Raw genomic sequence first — 22352 nt, forward strand, 5'->3', positions numbered from 1 at the left:
ATCGTGCTCATTTTGTTATTATTATTATTATTTCTCTCTGATTGGGGGTTCCACCTCATGACAGGTATTGCTACCAAGTACATGGGGTGGTTGTTGTTGTTATGTCTGGTGTTACTGTTGGTTGAGGAACTCTCTGACTATCCTACAGGTGTTCAGGATTGCGACTTTCTGGAGTTCCTTGTAGGTGTTCGCTGGGAGACCTATTGCTACTAGGCTGTTATGTAGGGTCTTGGGCACCATACCTGTGGTTGACACGATGATCGGAATGGTCGTTACTTGTTGAATATGCCACATCTCTTTGATCTCCTGTCTTAGGTTCGTGTACTTCCTGATTTTTTCCCCATGGGTTTTCTGCAGGTTGCCAGTGTTAGGTATCGCTATGTCAATCACATAGGTAGCCTTTTCCTCCTTGTCCACAAGGGTTGTGTCCGATCTGTTGTGCGGGATTGTCCTATCTGTTATTATGGCGCGGTCCCAGTACAGCTTGTGGGTTGGGGTCTCTATTACTGCCTGGGGTTCCTACTTGTATGGTACACTTTCTTCGATCAACTGGTATTTCCTTGCTAGCTTCTGGCTATCCTGGCTCCGTGGTCCTGTCTGTGAGTGTACTCAGTCAGGGTGATCACCTTGCATCCTGCGGTGATGTGTTGGATCGTTTCTGAGGCCAGGTGGCATCGTTGACATGTGTCATGGAACACTCCGGGCTCCTTGGCGATATTTTTTCTGTAGTTCCTGGTGTTGATTACCTGGTCTTGGATGGCGAGCATGAATACTTCAGTCTCGGGGAAGAGCGTCCCGCTCGTCAGCCATGCATTGGAAGCAATTTATCTGTGTGATCTTGATGGAGATCATTGTAGTGTCTGTCATGGAGTGTCTTCTCTGTCCATCTTTCTAGCTTTGTTTCTACCTCCTGGTTGGGGGGGGACTCCTCGCTTAGGTTGAGTGGGGTATACCGCTTGTCGATCTTCCTTATGGCCTGGTGGAGTGCTGCTGTGTGTTTCTGGAAGTAATCCTTCAGATTAACTATCACTGTCTTCTGTTGCTCAATAAGGTCTATCAGTCCCTTCCTCCTTCTTCTCGGTTAATTTTCAGTATCTCCACAGCAGATTTCAAGTGGTGTTGGTGACTCTTGGTCATCATTGTCCTTGTGTTTCTCATGATATCCTCCAGCTTGGTGTTAGTCCAATCTATGACCCCAAAGGAGTATGTTAGCACTAGGACTGCATAGGTGTTTATGGCTTTAACTGTGTTCCCTCCATTCAGCTTTGTGGCGCCTCCGTAGCCAGGTGGGCAGGAGCAGCAGTGCGTAGCACACGCTTCTTGATTAGACCGGGGTTCGAGCCCGTCACCACCAAATACGGAGGATGCGGAAAGGTTAGGGAATGACCACCGCATATCTCGGAGCAATATGGCCTTAGTTGCTAATGCTTCTAAAAACCAAATAACAAACAAATAACAAACCATTCAACTTTGCTTTCAGCAGGCTTCTGAGTCTCTGATGGAATTTTTCGGTCAGGCAGGTCTTAATTTCCTTGTGCTGTAACTGCTGAGCCTGCATAATCCCCAAGTATTTGCTCTGTTTCGCCATCGTTTCTCCTAGGAACTCTCCCTCTGCCCTGGCTTCGATCTCTTTACCAGTCTGCAGCTGGTAGTTTCGGTTGACTAATTTTCCTTGGTGCAATCCATGTGTTTTGCATTTGTCTAGACCAAATTCCATCCTCATATTATTGCTGAATTCTTCAGTGATCTGGAGTAGTTGCTGGAGGTGCTTCTCGATTCCCACGTAGAGCTTGATGTCATCCATGTACATCAGGTGGGTGAGGGTGTACAGGTTCTTCCTTCCTTCCTTCTCCTTCCTTTGAGGTTATATCTGTACTTGCTATTGTTGAGCATGGTGGATAGCGGGTTAAGTGCTAGACAGAACCACAATGGGCTCAGGGCATCTCCCTGAAAGATTCCTCTCCTGATGGGGATTGGCTTGGTTGTGATGTTTTCAACCTTAATGGTGGTACTCCATTTCACCATCGTTTCTCCTAGGAAGTTTGTCACTATAGGATTGACTTTGTAGATGTTCAGCGCCTCTATTAGCCAGCTATGAGGTACGGAGTTGAAGGCCTTGTGGTAATCGATGTAGGCTCTGTACATGTTGCAGCGCTTCTTGTAGGCTTGCTCCATAACCGCGGCTTCTATGGTTAATTGCTCCTTGCATCCTTTGCTCAGCTGCTTGCATCCTTTCTGCTGTTCGGCCATTATGTTCTGGATCTCCAAGTGGTCTGATATCTTTCTGGTTATGCAGCTGGTCAAGATCTTGTACATTGTTGGGAGGCAGGTAATTGGCCTATAGTTTGCCAGGTTTCTTGTATCTTCATCTTTAGGCTTCAGATATGCGATTCCGTGAGTGAGAAATTTCGGGATTTTCTCCGGGTGCCTTATCATTCGTGTGAACTCTCTGCTAGGTGTTTGTGTGTGCAAGTGAGCTTCTTGTATCAGTAGTTGTGGACATTATCTATTCCTGGAGTTCACCAGTTGTGAGAGTTCTTGATCTTCTGTTTTACTACTTCTTCCCAAATCTCCCATTCTCTCATTTCTTGTACGTTCTTGGTTTTCTTGCGTTCTAGTTCTGTCCAGGTGGCTCGGCTGTTATGTCTTACTTTGTTGCTCCATATATTTCCCCAGAACTCTTCAATCATCTTCTTCTCGGGTGGTCTATTCCCTTCTTTCCTGAGATTTCTGTAGAAGCCCCTTTGGTCCTCGTCAAAGATTCGGTTGTTTAATTTCCTCTGGGAGCTCTCTTTGTATCAGCGTAGTCTCTTGCTGAGTGCAAGGGGTTCTGCTTCAATATGTCCAAGTACTCTCCTATTCCCTGATTTTTTTTTTTTTTTGTCTCACGTTTGCTGTGGATGCTGTCTCTCTTGAGGATGCTCTTCACTTTTCCAATTAATTTCTTCCTCCTATTGCCCCATTGGTACTGGGTCAATTGGCATATCTTGATTCTTAATTCTTCTATCTTCTGCTGAAGTCTTCTTTCCCAAGCTGGTGGTTCTTTCTGTTTTCGGTTCTTCTGTGCTGGTATCTCGATTCTCTTCCATTAATCCTTGTGGCTGCTACTGCAGCACAATACACGGCTGTGTGGATGGCCTCCAGTGTTTCACCATTGCTGTTGAGATAATGCAGTATTAAGATTCAGGTGGCCTATGACTCTCCACAAGGTTCTATTCGCCCTCTGCTTCAGTATCACCTGAGTCTTTGTGGGGTCCATTCCTTTGAATTGTGTTAGGGCCTTCTTCCACTCGTCGTCTATTTTGGAGATCATGACCTCGTCTCTTTCCACCTCAGCTGCTGTGGGTTGTATGTCTTCTTGCTTTTCCTCCTCTGGTTCAGTGGTGGTGATATGTTCTTCTTCATCTGATTCTTTATCCTTTGTAGTTGAACGCTCACATCCTGCTTGATTTTTTCCAAAATTGCAGGAGCTATCAGCTTCTTCTCTGGTCCGCTATTCGCTGTTCGGTGACCTGAATATCCGGGAATCATTCAAGCCAATTGGTATGTAGTCTCGCCTTGTAAGTTGTCATATCGGTCTCCAGCTTCGTTATTTCGTAGTATGCTTGCATGATGTATGTATTCATTTCGATGCTCCACTTCATGCATTGCCTTTTTCTCCCTTCCCTTATTATTATTAATTTGTTGAATGCATAATAATAATTTGCAAACTATTGTGTTTTATCCACAAAATAGATAAATGAAAACAACTAAATAATGAACCATTTAGTTCATTTTTAAATGAAGTAGAACTTGGCATGTCCCTTTTTTATTATTATATATATATTTTTTATTATTTTTTTAACAGATCTATAACTTGCATTCTTATTATGGGCATTAAAATGTTCCCGTTTAATGCCTATAATAAGTCCATGGTGAACTAGTCACTAATCTTTAGGAACTTTCCAAGCATTGTTGTGAAGGCAACAAACATTTTCCTTAATACAATACTTATATAAATGTTGAAATTCCTTATACAGTCGATTCCGGTTATTTGGGACACATCGGGACTAGTGCATTATGGCCCGATTAAGCGGCTAACCCAATTATCTGAAGTGCCACATAAATAGTTAAAAATACAATGGACCCCCGCTTTACAATTGGTTCACTGTACAATCAAATCACGTTACGATGGACTCACCATAGTAAAGTACCATTCACTATACGATGTGTACTAAGCGCCGATCATTGTGATAACGTTTGTGAATTGAATTTTAATTCTATTAAACAGTGATTCTAATTAACAAAAATAGGAGGAATATTATCCACAGGCTATAAAAGTAAAGATATATTAAGCACAAATTTACCCTTTATTACCTTACCAATTAAATGATACGTGATAATCGGAATAATTAATATGTACATACTAACTAGTTGAAAATTTAAAACAGTAAAAAGATAAGCAATCAATAACAAAGAACACGGCACACACAAATTGCAAGTAACACAATAAGCGCCAGTGAGAACGGAGTAACAAGTTACTCCGTTCTCACTGGCGGTTCTCTCTCTTCATTCCTCTTTTTAAATAGGAATGAAGAGAAGATTCTGAAAATTAATTTTTATATATGATTGAAGATTTCATGGAAGTGTAAACACATTTCCCCATAATAACCCACAGAATTCCAGCTGTTGGTATTATCGCAAATTTAATAAGATCGAGTTTACTATCCGTTTATGATAGATTGCACTAGCAGAAAAGCCCAATAAACAGGTGACTGCTAATTGTTTTTATTGTTTTATGGTTGTGACCTCCAGAAATCCGACCGAACCATGTGGTACGGTCGGAGGCAATCATAGGGTAATCTCCAGTGCTGCGGTCTCCTGCCCCGATTAAACGGCATGTTGTCCCAATTAAGTGAAGTAAACCCTGGCTATTTTCTCGATTGGGTTCTGTTTTTTAAGATTTGCCCCAAATAACCGGAATCCACTGTATTATTATAGACAGGACACCAACCGCATATTTACATTGCGTGAAAAATTTCATGTTTTGCTGAATTGTAATCACCATTCTTTTTTTATTCTGAACCATTTTAAAATCCAGTTGAGAAGTACTATAAGTACCTTTGGCATCTTTCATTTGATGCTAGGTATCAAACAGAAGATGCCAAAATGGATGACAAGAGAGCAGAAAGATTTCATTGATTAAAAGAAAAAGGTATGGGATAGTTACAGACTGCTTTATACAATAGCTATAAGTAAGTGTGTAATAAAACCACTGGTGGGATATGACTTGCTAAAGCCAGGTATGAAAAATCACTAGAAAAGAGAACTATGAATGTGGAAAAGGAGTTCTATTCATATTTGAATACCAAAAAAAGCAGAGTAAATTGGATAGGCTCCTTAAAAGATCAAATACATGGTATAAATGACAGCCTAGCAGAAATGGCATTGAACAGGTATTTTGCAACCATCTTTACCATTGGAACCATGGTTGAATAGTGAAATTGAGCTGAACTACTGTAAAATGAGTGACATAATGATACGAAAGAAAATCGATCTCAAAAGCTACTAACACTGAGGAAGTGTAAAGCCCTAAGGATGGATGGTGTACATCCTTTGTATGGAGCAAGTGAGTACATCCAACCATTAATAATACTGGGTCATCATTAGATTAAGGGATTATTTCCTTGCTGTCCTGGAGAAGCGCCAGAATCTCCCCAGTCAATAGGCATTTTCTTTGGTGTTGAACCAAAGAAAAAACCTATCTTTGTGCAGTGTGTTACTGAATGTTGGAATAAGTTTCCTGCAAAAGTGTCCAAGGCAGAGGGTTTGGCAGAATTTGAGAAGGCACTGGATGGGGACTTCTTGAAGATGGGATAATACAAAAGCTTCTCCCCTGCCAGTGTAGAATACAGTCACTGCCTTGCATAATTATATCATTTTAATACTAATTCTGAGGTTTACGAGAGGCATTCAGTAAATTATCTACTTACCTGTGAAGGAGACGAGATAGAGGCAAAAATCTGTTTTTATTTTTCAGTGTAATTCCCCTGAATACACTTGTTCCATTTTGTTGGTAATGAGGAAATAACTGACAGATAAAATTCTTTGTCCTGTCCATCAAAGAACATGGAAACAGCAAACTTCTGTTCATTATCATCAGCAAAATGATGTCCACATACATTTTTCTTGAGATGTCGAAACAGGATATGGTCACCGGGGGCTATATCTGGACTGTAACGTGGATGGGTAAGTTCTGTAAAGTCAGTCTCTCAAAGCAGCAGCAGCAGCAGCAACAGCATGTGACCTGTGCACTGCGTTGTTGTGAACAAGCAGCACACCTCTGGAAAGTTTTCCATGGCGTTTTTCCTTTATGACTTCCATTAGGTTGTACAGTAGGGATGCATGTGACTCCTCAGTGACTATCTGCTTGTGTTCCAAGTAGTGAATGTGCAAAATTCCCCTCAGCATCCCAAAAAATGGTGGCATAATCTTGCCACCTGAAGGTGGTGTCCGAAATTTTTTGGGTGGGGAGAACCCTTGTACTTCCATTGCATTGATTCTTTTTTGGTCTCAAGATCCCAGTGATGAACCCGTGTTTCATTACCCATAACAATTCTGAAGATGAACATTTCAGGATCCCTTCCATAAAGCTCTAAATTCTCCTCACAATACCATACTCTGACTTGCTTCTGCAGAGGGGTCAGAAATCTGGGGACCCACCTTGCACTGACCTTAGTCATCCCCAAACATTCATGGAGGAGGGTTATAACTGTTCCCTCAGATATGTCACATTCCCTAGAGATTTAGGACACCTTTAAACATCTGTTATTCTGCACAAGGGTTTCCACAGCTTGGCACGTTTCTGGGGTGGTCGCTGTCTCAGGCCTTCCTGGATATGGATCACCTTCGACGGACTCTTTACCCCCACTTGAATTGTTTTAACTGAATTTCACCTGGTACTCTAAAGGTGCACTGTTGCTATACACATCCACCATCCTTTCATGAATGGCCTTTAGCCCATTTTCTTCTTTGATGGAAACTTGATAACTGAATGATGCTCCAATTTCAGCAAATCCATAATTTGATACAAGTGTCTTTCTTTCTTTCTGTTACAGCAGCACATCCAAAAAAACACAGTGGGATGGATCAAAATTGATATGATTCAAGTTGAGATATGTAGGAACATGATAAATCATGAATCATTGAAATATAACTATGGGAGTATTTGCCATTAGGTAGATAACTTATTGAATGCCCCTCGTATGTTTAACTTTGATATTTAAAACTATTACATGTTTTATACATGTAATAATTTGAACAGGTGGAAAATAAACAGGAAGTGACAATATCATAGATACAATGTATGCAGTCACACCAAATGCTCCAGAACAGCTCAATGAATTTAATGCAGTGCTCAAGTTCGTATGTAGTAGCGAGCAAGCCAACTCTGCTATGAAGTATATTGATATCATATTATGGAGGCACTTTGCCACACCCAATATTGTACTATGCACTTTAAATGAAAACCACTGCACAAGTGGAGAAGTATATTGTTATTTATTTAAATTTTATGATATTATCTCTATGCTGTGACTTCAGCACTGGTTAGTAGCTCATTAGTAGAGAAGTAGGCATTGTAAATGATCAACTTGATGACCCAGTGTTGAGAAAAAGTGAGTACCTAATTCTCCACTGATGAGGATGCTTCTGAACAGCTGTTTGTTATTTTGTTTTTAGGAGCATTAGCAACTAAGGCCATATTGCTCCGGGGATATGCGGTGGTTATTCCCTGACCTTTCCGCATCCTCCGTATTTGGTGGTCAAGGGCTCGAACCCCGGTAATCAAAAAGCATGTGCTACGCACTGCTGCTCCTGCCCACCTGGCTACGGTGGACAGGAGCCTCTGTTGAACAGCATTGAAACTGAGATAAGAGGAATGGCATACAGTTTAGATAAAATAGCAATATGCATCTCACCATTGGAGCATCACTTTTTCTTTAAAATGCATAATACAATATGAAGACAACTCCTGAAGTTCCTCTGCAGTATAAGATCAATGGACTTAGTAGCAAACTTGGTTTCCTCCTTGCTACATGCAAGCTGAGGCAATGTTCTGATTCAGAAAATTAAGTTAGGGGAAATTTTTTTATTTTAAATGCCAAAACAGCTTCGTGAACTTTTCCTGTTCGTATATTGCGTCTGTCAACAACCTTCACTATTTGAACAAATTTAATGGAATTATCGAATTTTTTCTGCAGTGGCTTAACATATAGAAAATTTGGTTTGTTGGTTTATGCACCTACCTTCCCAATACATCATACTTTCATTGCTATTAGCATCCACAAATAACAATTGTATAGCTGTTCAGTCAGTTAAATCTAGAGCAAAAAACTGATATTGAGTAATTATTACTAGGAAGTATTATCTTCAGAGATCCTGATTTATTCTTCCTCAAAGCTCCTGGGTATGTGACAAAACTTTTATTTACTCATACATAATGCACATTATGAAGTTAAGCAACTATAAATTCACCTTTCAAATCATCATCACTGTAGATCTTAATGTCCTTTTTTGCCTCAGAACTTTGTTCATTGTGCTCCTCAGTGACAGATCTCTACCATTTTTTTCCACTTGTTGTTTTTAGCAATGTTGAAATAACATCAGACCACAGTGCTTGTGCCTAAGGGGAAAGCTGAATATGTAAGCTTTACAAACTTTTATTCTTGTTAATAGTTTTCCAAGATCTTGAGAAGAGATCAAAATGTCTGGCCTTTAATATTATATTTTATTTTCAAATTCTAATTTTAATTGGCAATTTATAGCTGCACAATGATTCTCAATTATCCAAATATTTACAGTAAGTTCATTCAAGCAGTCATTGTGATTCTTCCATTAAATATTTCTTTCCACTGTTTTCCACACAGTAAAGTGGCTAATTTTCATTAATAAATACCTGTATTACCCTTTTAGCTTACAGTGTCTTTATTTTTTCCTTTGAAATCATTTTCATATTATGTAATTTTTGAATAATATTTTTATGTCATTTGTTTTCATTCTATTTATGCATACTGTATTTAGTTTCATTAAGTAGCACAAAGAAGTGGACTTAGGATAAATGAAGTGAAGACAAAATATATATGGAAGTCTGGAGAATGGCAGATAACATGGATAATCTAAGAACTAGCAGCTTCTTGTTTGAGCATGTTTTGAATTTCACCTATCTAGGTTTGCAGATAAACCAGTCCAACTCTATTAATAATTAAATTAAGTCCTCTATCCTGAATGGAAACAGATGTTTCTATGCACGTGAAAAACTAATGAAGTCCAGAGTACTGAACAGACATTTAAAATTAAGAATATACAAAAGCCTCATTAGACCAGTTGTGACATACGGTTGTGAAGCTTAGACATTAATGAGTAAAGATGAGCAGTTATTGAGTGTTCGAGTGTAGAATTTTATGAAAAGTTTTTGGCCCATACAAGACAATGGATCCTGGAGGATCAGAATGAACCATGAACTTGACCATCTTATTCAGGGTGCAGACATCATCAGATTTGTGAACAGCCAGAGACTTGCCTGGTTGGGACATATGAGAATGGATGACAACAGAACAACTAAGAGAATAAAGAAATGGAAACCTACTGATAAGAGGGCGAGAGGAAGACTGTGGAAAAGATGGATGGATGACATAGAAGAGGACTTAAAGATCTTGAGAATAAGAAGTTTAACTTCTGGGAGGGCTTATTGGTGGAACATCATTGAGAAGGCTAAGACCCACCCTGGGTTATAACACCAGAAGAAGAAGAGGATTAAGTTTCATTGTTTCACAAAACAATATTAGTCAATAGTGAAAAATAAATACATTACTGCAGGCTGTCCTTTAAATCATTGAGTACCCACTTTGTATTTTTGGTACCTACTCACAGCCTACTTGATAAAAATAGATTTTTTCCAATGTGTATTTTGGAAATATTGATTAGATCTTCATAAATCTAATTGTTTCCCTGCAATGATTAGATCTGTAAAGCACAAGCACATGAATAAGAATTAGATACATAAAGTTAAAAACCATTTGTTCAAATTTAATACAGTAGAAACTCAATTATCCAGAATTTCAGTTATCTGGATTTCACAGGACACATACATAATAGTATACACTGGACTCCCGCTAGTCCGAACTAATTGGGACCGAGCCCTGTTCGGATTAGCAGAATTTCGGATTAGCCGAATAACGTACCCCAGATTTTAAAATGAATAAGGAGTGAGTGACGTTGATAGCTTGAAGTAATGCTTCAGGAAATCCCAAGCTACCTTTGATGATGATCATTAAATCAGCGAAGCCGAGAGCGCTTTTAAAAATATGAACATTAACAATCTTCCAGTTCATTACAAATGTCAAAAAAAAGCTTGGATGAACGGACAGCTTTTCATTGAGTGGTTTCATAATCAATTTGTCTCAGCAGTGAAACGTTTCAGCAATGAAAATGATTTGTCACCTCGCGCCATTCTCCTCATAGACAATGCGCCATCCCACCCAGACGTTTCCGAGTTTACATCAGGGGATATAAAGGCAGCTTTCTTACCGCCTAATGTAACACCGTTATTACAGCCCATGGACCAGGGGGTGTTACAGTCTATCAAGCTTGCATACAGAAAGAAATATATGAGGTCCTTGATAAAAGATAACACCAATTCACTTTCTTTACATGAGAAAATGAAACAAGTGAACTTAAAAGATGTTGTATATTGGGTTGCTGAGCTGTGGGAGAGTGTAACCGGTGGCAAAACATAGCATCTTCTAATCGATTTTCATCGTTACGTCAAAAAAAATTAAGAGTTTGTTACTTCTGAAAAATGGCTTTTGTTCCTGTTTTGGTGTATAAGTATTGATCTGTAGTTTTAATAGGCCAGGTCAAACACTGATTTATTAATTTTGTATTAGTACAGTACTACAATAAAATACAATTTTTTGTGGAATTCTAAATGTCTTTGTACCATTAATACCATTTAAATTTAACGTATTTAACATATATTTTGCGAACTAAAAAATTTTCTCTCCGCTGACCGAAACGTGTTCGGATTAGGCGGGGGTTCGGATTAGCGGGAGTGCACTGTATTACATTATAGAGAAAAATATCTAGCAGATATTGTGTTGCATAATGAAGCAGTAGGTAGAGGCCGGTACATGCACAGAGGTTGTAGAAATTCAGCATTTGGAAATGCACTCATCTCCTGAGTGTGGATAGCCAATGCACTTGTTCATTTCGTGGATGAGTATTTTTCCATCACAATTTTTAACAAAGAAAATTCTGTATACCGATGTCACTCAAAAAAAAAAAAGTGTTGTGCTAATATTAAATGATAAAATGGCAATAATTGAGACCTTGAAAGGGTGAATTGGGATGTTGTTTTGGCTGAGAAATATGGAGTTGGCACATCAATAATCTTGGACATAAAGAAAAATAGTGAAAGCATTATAAAATTCTCTAATTATCTGATGAAGGAGGATGGCAAATATGAGAAAAGCTCGAAATGAAGCTGAAGAGGCTGTCTACATGTAACTAATTCAAAAACGATCTTTTGGACAGCCAGTGCTGGTCCTTTATTATTTGTATTAAAAGCGACATTTTTAATACAAATTAAATGTAGACCCAAACTTCAAAGCAAGTTCTGGTTGGCCCAGAAAGTTTAAGGCATGATATTACAGTATTTGAAATTCATGTAGAAAAGCTTTCTGCTGACATATCTTCAGAAAACGCTTTTATAGAAACATCAAAGTTATTTGTAGAGGAAGAAGGATACAGTGAAGACTTACTCATTTATAATGCTGATGAAACTGGAACGCTCTTCCCAGCAAGTCATTAACATTGTGAGAGTACTGCAACAGGGTACAAAACAAGCAAAGAACATGTAACCATAATTGTGGAAATTCAACTCGTTTCTTATCAGAAAAATCCTAGATGCTTCAAAAATTAAGAAGTCTCCCAGTTATCTATAATCATCAGAGAAAAGCATATATGAATGGTGAAATTTTCAAACATGGTATATAAAAACATTTATTCTGGAAGCGAAAGAATATCAAAAATTGATTGTTAAAGAAGGAAAAATATTATTATTATTATTACTCGATAACGCACCTTCACATCTGTTGATAGAATGCTTAAACCAGATTGAAAAAATAATTAAGGTTAAATTTCTTCCATCAGATGTTTACATCTGTAATACAACCGATGTGCCGACCGGGCTAGTCGGGTGGGTAAAGTGCCTGACTGGCAACCCAAAGGTCGTGGGGTCGCGGGTTCAAATCCTGCTTCGGGCTTGGATCAGAGTAGAAATGCAAAAACCTCGGGAGGTGCAATATGGCCACAGAAGCTGATGCGCCAACAACTAACAAAAAAAAAAAAAAACAACGATGTGTAATTGATTGATTGTGTAAACAGCTCTTATTAGTTGACGATAATGATGAGAAATCTGTTATAAATTTCTGTAAAATAATACGAGGAATTTACCTCAATATAGTACGTAGAACACTTCCGAATGATACCCTCCAGAAATTAAAACGGAAAAAACGAAAAAATCGACAACTTACCGGTACATTAGAGTAAAATATAAATAATTAAATAACCAATTTAACAAAATTCAAATCAATTTAAAACAATTAAAAATCAAATTAACACAATTAAAAGAATCTAACGAAAAATTGTTTTGAATATTTTCATTAAATTCTTTTAATTGCATTAATTTGATTTTTAATTGTTTTAAATTGATTTGAATTGTGTTACATTGGTTTTTTAATTATTTATATTTTACTCTAATGTACCGGTAAGTTGTCGATTTTTTAGTTTTTTCCGTTTTAATTTCTAGAGGGTATCATACGGAAGTGTTCTACGTACTATATTGAGGTAAACTCCTCTTATTATTTTACAAATATTATTATCAACGTAGAACGTATTGAGTATTACAGCTCTGATTCATACTATCTAGTTATAATTTTCTTTAAAAAATCAACTTAAAGGACTGTTGCTACATGTTAGTGGAAGGTTGGAATTCTATAGATGTTTCAACATTGAAAAAATCATGGAACAAAATCTTGAAAAGGCTATTGGAAAGTTCTGATGACAGTAGCACAGATGAAAACATTATTTAAAAAAAAGTCACGGAGACATTAAAACAAATTTCAAATGCAGAGAATACAATGAAGATATCAGGCTTGGTTAAATTGTGATTTTTATGATCCTGGATTCTAAATTTTGAATGATAATGAAGTAATTGATTCCTTGTTGAACACTAAAGTAGAGGAACAGGACCAAGAAGATGATGAGGAGGAAAATGGTCCTTCACATCTGAATATTTTCAATGTTTAGAGGTTGCAATGAAGTGGTTTGGGAGAGCGAGACAGGAGGAACTATTATGTTTAAAATTATGTTTAGACAGAATTATTATGTTTAAAAAGTATATTATTTAGCAGCTATGAAAAGAGAGCAACTTTTAAACAAGTGTTCAATAAATGACTTTTTTTCAAGAAACAATTTTATTTATGTACGTGTGTATGATGTACAAGTACATAATTATTTATTTATTTTATTATGTAGTTTGAATATTTTTTAATAAAACATAAGTACTAAAATTACATGTAAAATTTTTTTTGATTATAGGATTTTTCATTATCCAGACAATTTTACATCCTCATTTAACCTGGATAGTTGAGTTTCTACTGTATACTGAAATGTTATTTACCAGAATTAGAAAAAAATTTATTTCTAACAAAACGTTATTTATTAGATGTCTTGTGAAATCGATTGAAAAATTACACCCACTATTTACACCCTTTGGTACAGCTGTTCTCAAAATGTGGTTTGCGGAGCACTGGGAGTCCCCAATATCCTTTCAGGGGGGCTTGCGAGGTCAAAACTGTTTTCATAATAATACTAAGACATTGTACTAAGACTGACTTTGGGGTCCTCAATAATTTTTAAGAGTGCAGAGGAGGGGTTCTGAGACCAAAAACCTCTGCTTTAATAAGTGCTTTCCATAAAGTTCATTAACAACATTCACTGCCTTTTTTAAAGAAGAGGAAAGCATTAACATATTTTTAGAAATGGTAGAATACTCTTGTGGGTTACACAGAATCAACATGTAGTATGCAGGCATGCATACCACATGCACCCCTCCAGATGGAGAGCCCTGCATTACTATATAATGATAGACAAAAAAACTCGTAAAAGATGAATCAAAACAGTTATTAAAAATAATGCATTACTGTATAATGATATTAGAAAAAAAGAAGCCATAAAAATTTATTTAAAACAGTTAATTTAAAATAATGCCTTTTACAGTAAAATATATATTTTTAAAATATATATAGTTAACTATATATTTTTAATAATGAAAATTGTATATTTTTATCATTTCAGATATGCGACAAAACTTTTTGATAGGCTGTGTTATAGTTAGTTGTACATTTCTTGCTCCAGTTTTGTGGCACCTGTGGATATATGCTGGAAGTGCCAATGCTAATTTTTATTTTGGAATAACATTAGCTTTTAATACTGGTCAGGTAAAGTATTTTTATGTTTAGAAGGAGTTGACAATGCAGTAGATGATATTTTTTTGAAGTAATCTCTTTTTTAGGAATATTCTGAGATAGTTCCCTTAAGCAGTAGTCAGTATTTCTAGTATTAAACATTCATTATACCATTAATATACCTTGAGTACTGTATACAGGTCTGGAGGCCTCATTTCAAGAAGCATGTAGAGCTGCTGAAACGAGTACAGAGAAGGGCAACAAGATTAGTGAATGGAATAAAAGGTTGCTCTTACAAAGAAAGGCTCAAATTACAGTGTCTGGAGACTAGGCTCTGGCGAGGTGATCTGATAGAGGTGTATAAAGCCTTGAATGGTTTGAGCATGCTCAATGCCGATGGAAAGACAGATGTAGGATAGATGTGTGGAAATTTGCCTTTAGCCAGCGGGTAGTTGGTTGGTGGAACAGACTTCCATCTCTTGTTGTGGAAGTTGATAGCCTAAATAAATTTAAGTCTCAGCTGGACAGGTATTTCGAACGGACGGAGGGGTGAAGTGGGAGTGGGTTTTTTTTTTTTTGGCTGATGCTGCATAAGCTTGCTTTCTTGCATCATATGCCTCTACTAATGCTAATGCCAATTAAGAAAGTACATGTCCCTAACTTTTTCTGTGATCACCATAGTTCTTTATTTTCTTCAAAGATGATTCGGTTATTTTGCATGTTCCTTGAAAGTTTTAAGAATGTAAGTTTCCATCCATTTTGGAAGTTACACAAAAGTCAGGATTCAGTATAAATCATACAGAGAGATTACATTTTCCTGTAACTGCTGCAGATTATCATAAGATTTTAATCTGACGTTCAGAATCTCCCAATACATACTTTCCATTTTTGTGACATACAAGTATTCTGTAAGTAATATCCTGTGTTTTTCAAAATTCAAAATCCATTGAGTGCATTTTATAATGGTACATTACCATGTACACTCCCACCAAAAAGTTTGAAATCACAGCATGTGACAACAGTTGTTTTTAATTTTTTTTGAAATTAGCTATGACAATGTAAGGTTTAATATAAAAAAAAAACAACACACTACAAAGTATTTTAAGATTTTTATTAAGCATTGAAAAATTTACAGAAAATAACATTAAAATGATTAATATTAACAGCTATACTGATTTTTCATCAAAATATCCTCTATGAGATTTTATTGCTGTATTACACAGATGTGGCATTCTGGCAATTAATTTTATAATAGTGTCTTGACTAACATTATTCCAAGTGATCTGCAAGGTTTCCCATAAATTTTATGAAGATGGGCAGATTTCATGGACTTGATGGTCTAGTCAAGTCCATAAAAGTCTGCTCATCTGCGTGGAGTCTTGTATGGCCCTTGCCTGCCAGTTGCTTCTTCCCCAAGACTTTAATTGCTTCTCCAGGAAGAAGTTGGAGTCGCTTCTCCCACCCTTGTCATTCACAACAACTGGAAAGACTCAAATAGACAACGTTTTCATTAGTTCTTCAGTTTTAGGCCAAGCCGGGGTACTAGAAACTTTTTTTTTTTCAGTTACCATAAAGCGCTCTATTTGAGATACTACACTAACGACCATTCGTGACTACGGACCCTTCATCCTGAGTGCCTGGCACTCAGTAGTTGACAGATTTATTAAGCATTTTGCTGTGAACAGACCACCAGGCTTTCCTTCTTGAAGTTGAAATCATACCTATTTAGTATTACTGGTGGCAAAATGATGTAAGGAAACAAGCTTATACATTAGCCATAAAAATATATTGTATTCCACACTTCATTTGTCCATCCCTTCTAATAATTTGCCCAATTCTTTAAATTTATTTTAACTACCCATTTCCACATCTCCAAATGAAAGTTTTCTTCAATAATCAGCTACTCTCTGGCTGAAAGCACAATTTTCACATATCTGTCCTGCAGCCACCCTTTTCCTGTTTAAATTTATATCCCCTTATATGTGCCATCCTCTAAAGCAGGGGTGTCCAACAAGTCGCTCGCAACTTTAATTTTGGTCGATCACATAACGACGAATTTTAAATATACAGTGGATTCCGGTTATTTGGGCCACCGGTTAATTGGGGCAGCCGTTTATTTGGGGCAAATCTTAAAAAACAGAACCCAATCGAGAAAATAGCCTGGGTTTACTTCGCTTAATTGGGACAGCATTCCATTTAATCAGGGCAGGAGACTGCAGCACTGGAGATTACCCTACAATTGTCTCCGACCGTACCACATGGTTTGGTCGGATTTCTGGAGGTCACAATCATAAAACAATAAAAACAATTAGCAATCATCTGTTTATTGGGCTTTTCTGTTAGTGCAATCTATTATAAACGGATAGTAAACTCGATCTTATTGAATTTGCGATAATACCAACAGCTGGAATTCTGTGGGTTATTATGGTGAAATGAAATCTTCAATCATATAAAAAAAAATTAATTTTCATAATACTCCGTTCTCACTTGCACGTATCATGTTACTTGCAATTTGTGTGTGTGCAGTGTTCTTTGTTATTGATTGCTTATCTTTTTACTAATTTAAATTTTAACCCCCACCCACAAATGTCAGTGAACAGAAATGTCAACTAGTTAGTATGTACATATTCCAGTACGTATTAATTATTCCAATTATCACATATATTCTTCCAATTTTCATGTATCATTTAATTTTTTAATTGGTAAGGTAATAAAGGATAAATTTGTGCTTAATATATCTTTACTTTTATAGCCTGTGGATAATATTCCTCCTATTTTCGCTAATTAGAATCGCTGTTTAACAGAATTAAAATTCAATTCACAAACGTGATCACAATGACCGGCGTTTACTGTGTACTTTACTGTGGTGACTCCATCGTAATGTGATTTGATTGTACAGTGAACCAATTGTAAAGCGGGGGTCCCTTGTATTTTTAACTATTTACGTGAAACTTCGGATAATTGGGCCAAAATGCACTAGTCCCGATGTGTCCCAAATAAAAGGAATCGACTGTATATAAAAAATAGATTGGTCAAAATCTAAATGCTATTATTATTATGCATCCCACTGCATACGCTTCTTACAAATCCGTTGAACCACGTGACTACTCTGTCACTGCACAGCCGCTAGGGTTGTCTAATGAAAATTCATGCAGTTACGTAGTGGGGAGCAGTGTGTGTGTGTGTTGAATTTCGAGATAAGATCTGCAATTATCTCTAAATACTGTGATGTGGTGCATCGAAAAAATGAGTAAAAATGTGAGTGAACAATTGCGTGCTCAATTGGCTAATTGTTTGTCCTTTTCTTTCCAACTGGCTGAATCTACAGACGTCAGTGATACAGCTCAATTGCTCATTTTTATTCATATGGTTTTTGATGATTCTGCCACTAGCGAAGAACAGCTGGATATGGTTTCGTTAAAAGAAAGAACTAGAGGTCTTGATATATTTAACGCATTCAAAAATTTTATTGAAAAAATTTGATCAAAGTTTAAATTAAAAGAGAAAAAAAAAGTTTTCAACCTAGACTATGATAGATGGAAGTTTGTCCCAACTATCAACCACCTGCTCACTAAAGTCAAATTTCTGCACATCTATTCTACAATTATCTTTCCTCAATTTGGCTTTTGTTCCCTCAGGTGAGTAATTTGAGCAAGAGGAAGAATCCCATCAGTAAATTACCACTATTTAAGCTCTTGTCAATAACAACAGATGGAGCTAACACAGTGACCAGGCATCTTAACGGATTCATCGCATTGTGCCAAAAGGAAGATGAATTCCCAGATTTTTTGAGTTAGCACTGTATCATCCAACAAGTGTTAGCCAGAAAAAGTAAATACTAAAAATGTTATGGACATAACTTTCAAAATTGTGAATTCCATCAGAGGACAATCTCTTCAAAGAAGACATTTCAAAATGCAATTCGATGAAAATGAACCAGATCTGATATTACACACAGATGTGAGGTGGCTGAGTTGGAGTAAGTTTCTACAGAGATTTAGAAATTTGCTGAATGAAATTAAAAAAAATTGCTGATCAAAGGGGAGATGATTATCAGCAGCTACAAGATACGGAGTAGTTGTGTGATCTGGCTTTTTTGTCAGATTTTACCAGAAAATTAAAGTGATCTGAATTTGGAAAAAATAAAAATGTGGGTGACATGATTAGTAGTATTTCTGCATATAAATATCAATTTTTGGCAATGGCTAATGATCTCAAAGAAAAAAAATTCTAACATTTTGCAAGTATGCAAGATCATTTGCAAAAATATAATTTATTATTATTGTTATTATTATTAGCCATATGGTGCAAGGAAGCTTGAGGTTTATGCCAAAAACCAGCCAGAAAAAATTTGAGTTACCATGAGAGAGAGAGAGAGAGAGAGAGTGTAGAAGGAAATCACCAAGAAAGAGAAGAATGATGATATTCAGCTCAGGACCCTGATTGTGCCAAACAAATACTTACTAGATGTGAAATCCTGTTTTTGAATTTAATAGTGAGAAATATGTTTCTGAAATTTAGAAAATTTGTGGATGATTTTGGAACCAGATTCGGTGATTTTAAAACCATTGAAGACATTGTTGTTGACTTAGATATGAAACAAATTGCAGAAAAAATCGCTGAGATTTTTCACATTGAGAAAATATTGCTTGAAAATGAAATTATATAAAATTACATTGCGAAACAATGTCTTCCTAAAAGGTAGATCATCAGAAAAAGACTTTTGGAAATATGTTTGCCGAGAGAATACCCAAATGTAAAAAAATTCAGTGAACTTTTAAATTCCTGTAGATGTGTACCAAATTCAATAAAAACGTTGAATATTCATAGATACCTAGACGTACACATTTGTAAACAAAAGCATGCATTTCAAAACGCACACACTAGCTGTTATCCAATCTATTGGTGCGTGTAATATAGAAATGATACTAATATGCCACAAATAAAAAAAAAATTTCTTAGAATTTAGACAAAAAAATTCATAGAAATCGTGTTAAATCAAAATGACTCGCGTAAAAAGAGAATGAAATATTTATTTTGAATTCGTGTAAAAAAAGTTTGTGCAAAAACAGAATTAGGTGTATTGTTACTTATTCTCAGCGGATACCATCACCCATACAGCACTGTTTCAGAACTTATTGGCTCCTCATCAGGGGGATGAGGAGCCAATACTACTTCAGGCTACATATATAAATGATGCAATTGCAATAACTCAAAATAAAAAACTCAAAATCAAAAATAAAAAACAAGTTTTATGCTTTACATAGCTAATCCAAATAGTAAAGCATAAAACTTGTTTTTTATTTTTATTATATTATTTTTTATTATAGGTGCTACATAAGTTTTGCTTCCTTTCATCATTCTGATATTTTAATACCAATTCTAAATTTATAGTCTGTTATAAAGGTTAATTTCTATTGGTTCAGCAATAGAAATGAACTCAGACATTGTGAACAATGATAGTGTGGTGAACAGACACAAAAAATTATATATCAAAGATAATAGATAATGTGATTATAATGCACTTAGTGGCATATCTCTGGAAAGAAATAATTTTACAACTTGGTAATGAATGTAAACAAGCCACATATGCAAACAGGAAGTAAAACTTATAATTGAGAAAATATTAATCTTGGGAAAATGTACTGGTAAACTGTACTCTCAGGTAAAAGTACTGTTGAGCATTTGATGTTGGACATTTATGTTGTTAGAGTTAGCATGATCCATTCCAGTACATATTTGGAAGGTTATATACATGTGAGCATGTGTACATATATTTTTCTCTTTTTAGATATTCCTTGTGACAGATGTATTATTTGCGTATATTAAACGGGAATATTACCTCCTTCATGAAATGAAGACAGAAGCCAATGGTGTTCCATTACAGCTAGAATTACAGCGGGTTTTACCAAGTGAAACATAGAACTTTTATTGAACTGGTGTTCAGGAGTAATCCATACATTTTAGACTAGATGGACCACATAATTTTAGTGTCACATAACATGATAGATACAACTTGAATATTACAAGCAAAGTAAAGTAAATGTCACAGTTTGTTAGTACCTAGAAAATAATTTATTTCCAATTTTGATGTTAAATTCATTCTTATTTGATATTTATTAGCAAGATGAAATAACAATCATGTGATTTATAATCAAAAAGTAAATATAAATGCTTTAAATAAGCAATTAAGTTGTATGTGATAGTCACTTTAATTTCACAACTACTGTTTTAACATTAAATGTTTCACCTGAAAATGATTAATAACCATGATGCAATTGAAACATCCTAGTTCTGTAACTAGTTTATAAATGAATAGCTTAATCCCATTTGTAAACGTGTAAAACAGGCTTTTGCATATAAATTCCTTCCTTTTTTCCCCTCCTTTAATTAGGAAACACAAACATAGATGGAAAAGCAAATTTTTATCATCATTACTATCTGTATTGCTCATCTTCCAACAGTAATTTTGTGCATACTACTCGCAACTTAGAATTTATATTTTTATGTAAATACATTCTATATGAAATTAATTTATATCACATCTCAGTATATTATAATATTTTTCAATATTTCCAAAATTTAAAAATTTGATTTTGGAAAGAAAAAAAATGCCATCTAATTTTTACTTATTATCATTTATGTAACTGTAGTGTGATCAGCTTATGGGAAAAAAAATTTTATACTTGGGCATGGCCAAACGTATCTGTTACTATTTGAAAATTTTACACATCTATGTTCAATATGTCCATTAAAATATAAACCTGCAACTTTGACAACAACCATTACTATATTCTTCGGTGATTTTTCATTGAGAGAACTGTTGCCTGAATGCTGTTGTAAAGCCAGGAACAAAAAAAAAAAAAAAAAAAAATTTAAACATAACTGTTGATGAGAGTATTTTAAAAAAATATTTATTGAAGAGTTACTGTAGCATCAATCTACATTTAAAATATTGGCAGCATTTCACTTCAAAGTTCAACTGAACTCAGTCATCAGGCCTCTGATGATGCTTACAAAAGTGGACTGTACATTAACCATATCTAATTGGCCTGAAGAGTGGGAGGTTTCCTTTGAATCTTGAAACATTGCCAATATTTTTAGTGTGATGTGGTAACATTTCAGTAAATACATTTTAATTAAAATACACTCACTTGGTATGACTACTTAGTTGTCATTTAATCTATACGTATGACTAATGGCATAGTCCCCTTTACAAGTGCTAACTAAACTACACAAATCACACTACTAAAGCTTACATGGAAATTATATTCTCTTTCTGCAGGAAAGAGAAGTTAGCTCACTGCCACTCAACTGCTTATAATCATAACAGTATTCAATTATGTCATGCTATGATGGCATTGTATGATGATTTCTCCATTTAGTATTAGCCACATAGTGCAAGGAAGCTACAGGCTTTTGCTGCACCAGCCAAAAAATAAAAAAGTAATCAATAAAAATGATAGTAATAAAATAATAAATTAAAACAATAAAAAAAATAAACTACCTATTTGATTCTCTCCTCATATAGGTAACTATCCAATCCAACTGACCTTTGAAATTTTTCCAGCTGTCAGTCCCAGTCACCCACAGAGGTAACTTATTCCAGTAATTAACAACATGCTAGCTAAAACACAACTTTCTACCATAGTCTAGATCTCTTTCCTAGTAAATTTATGGCCTCTAGTTGTGGAATCGTAGCAGAAGAAAATTTTACCCTCATTCATTTTACTTACTCCTCTCAGAGCCTTATATACTCCAGTTAGATCTCTTTTTAATTGCCTAGTTTTCAAGCTGTGCAGCTCACATATTTGAAGTCTTCCCTCATATTGACACCCTTTTGCC

The 22352-nt window shown here is 35.8% G+C and overlaps 1 protein-coding gene across 1 annotated transcript in view; it reads left to right on the forward strand.

Moving 5' to 3' along the window:
* Positions 1-20480, forward strand: part of PIG-U (phosphatidylinositol glycan anchor biosynthesis class U) — a 181808-nt gene extending 161328 nt beyond the window's left edge. Inside the window, exons 11-12 of the mRNA XM_090390140.1 lie at positions 14398-14540; positions 20299-20480. Of these exons, the coding sequence (XP_090246266.1) occupies positions 14398-14540; positions 20299-20430 (275 nt within the window). The 3' untranslated portion in view covers positions 20431-20480. The remainder of the gene's footprint in view (positions 1-14397; positions 14541-20298) is intronic.
* The last annotated feature ends 1872 nt before the right edge of the window (positions 20481-22352 follow it).

Source organism: Mastigoproctus giganteus, chromosome 2 (assembly GCF_048544385.1).
Source record: "Mastigoproctus giganteus isolate SK-2022 chromosome 2, ASM4854438v1, whole genome shotgun sequence".
NCBI lineage: Eukaryota > Metazoa > Arthropoda > Arachnida > Uropygi > Thelyphonidae > Mastigoproctus > Mastigoproctus giganteus.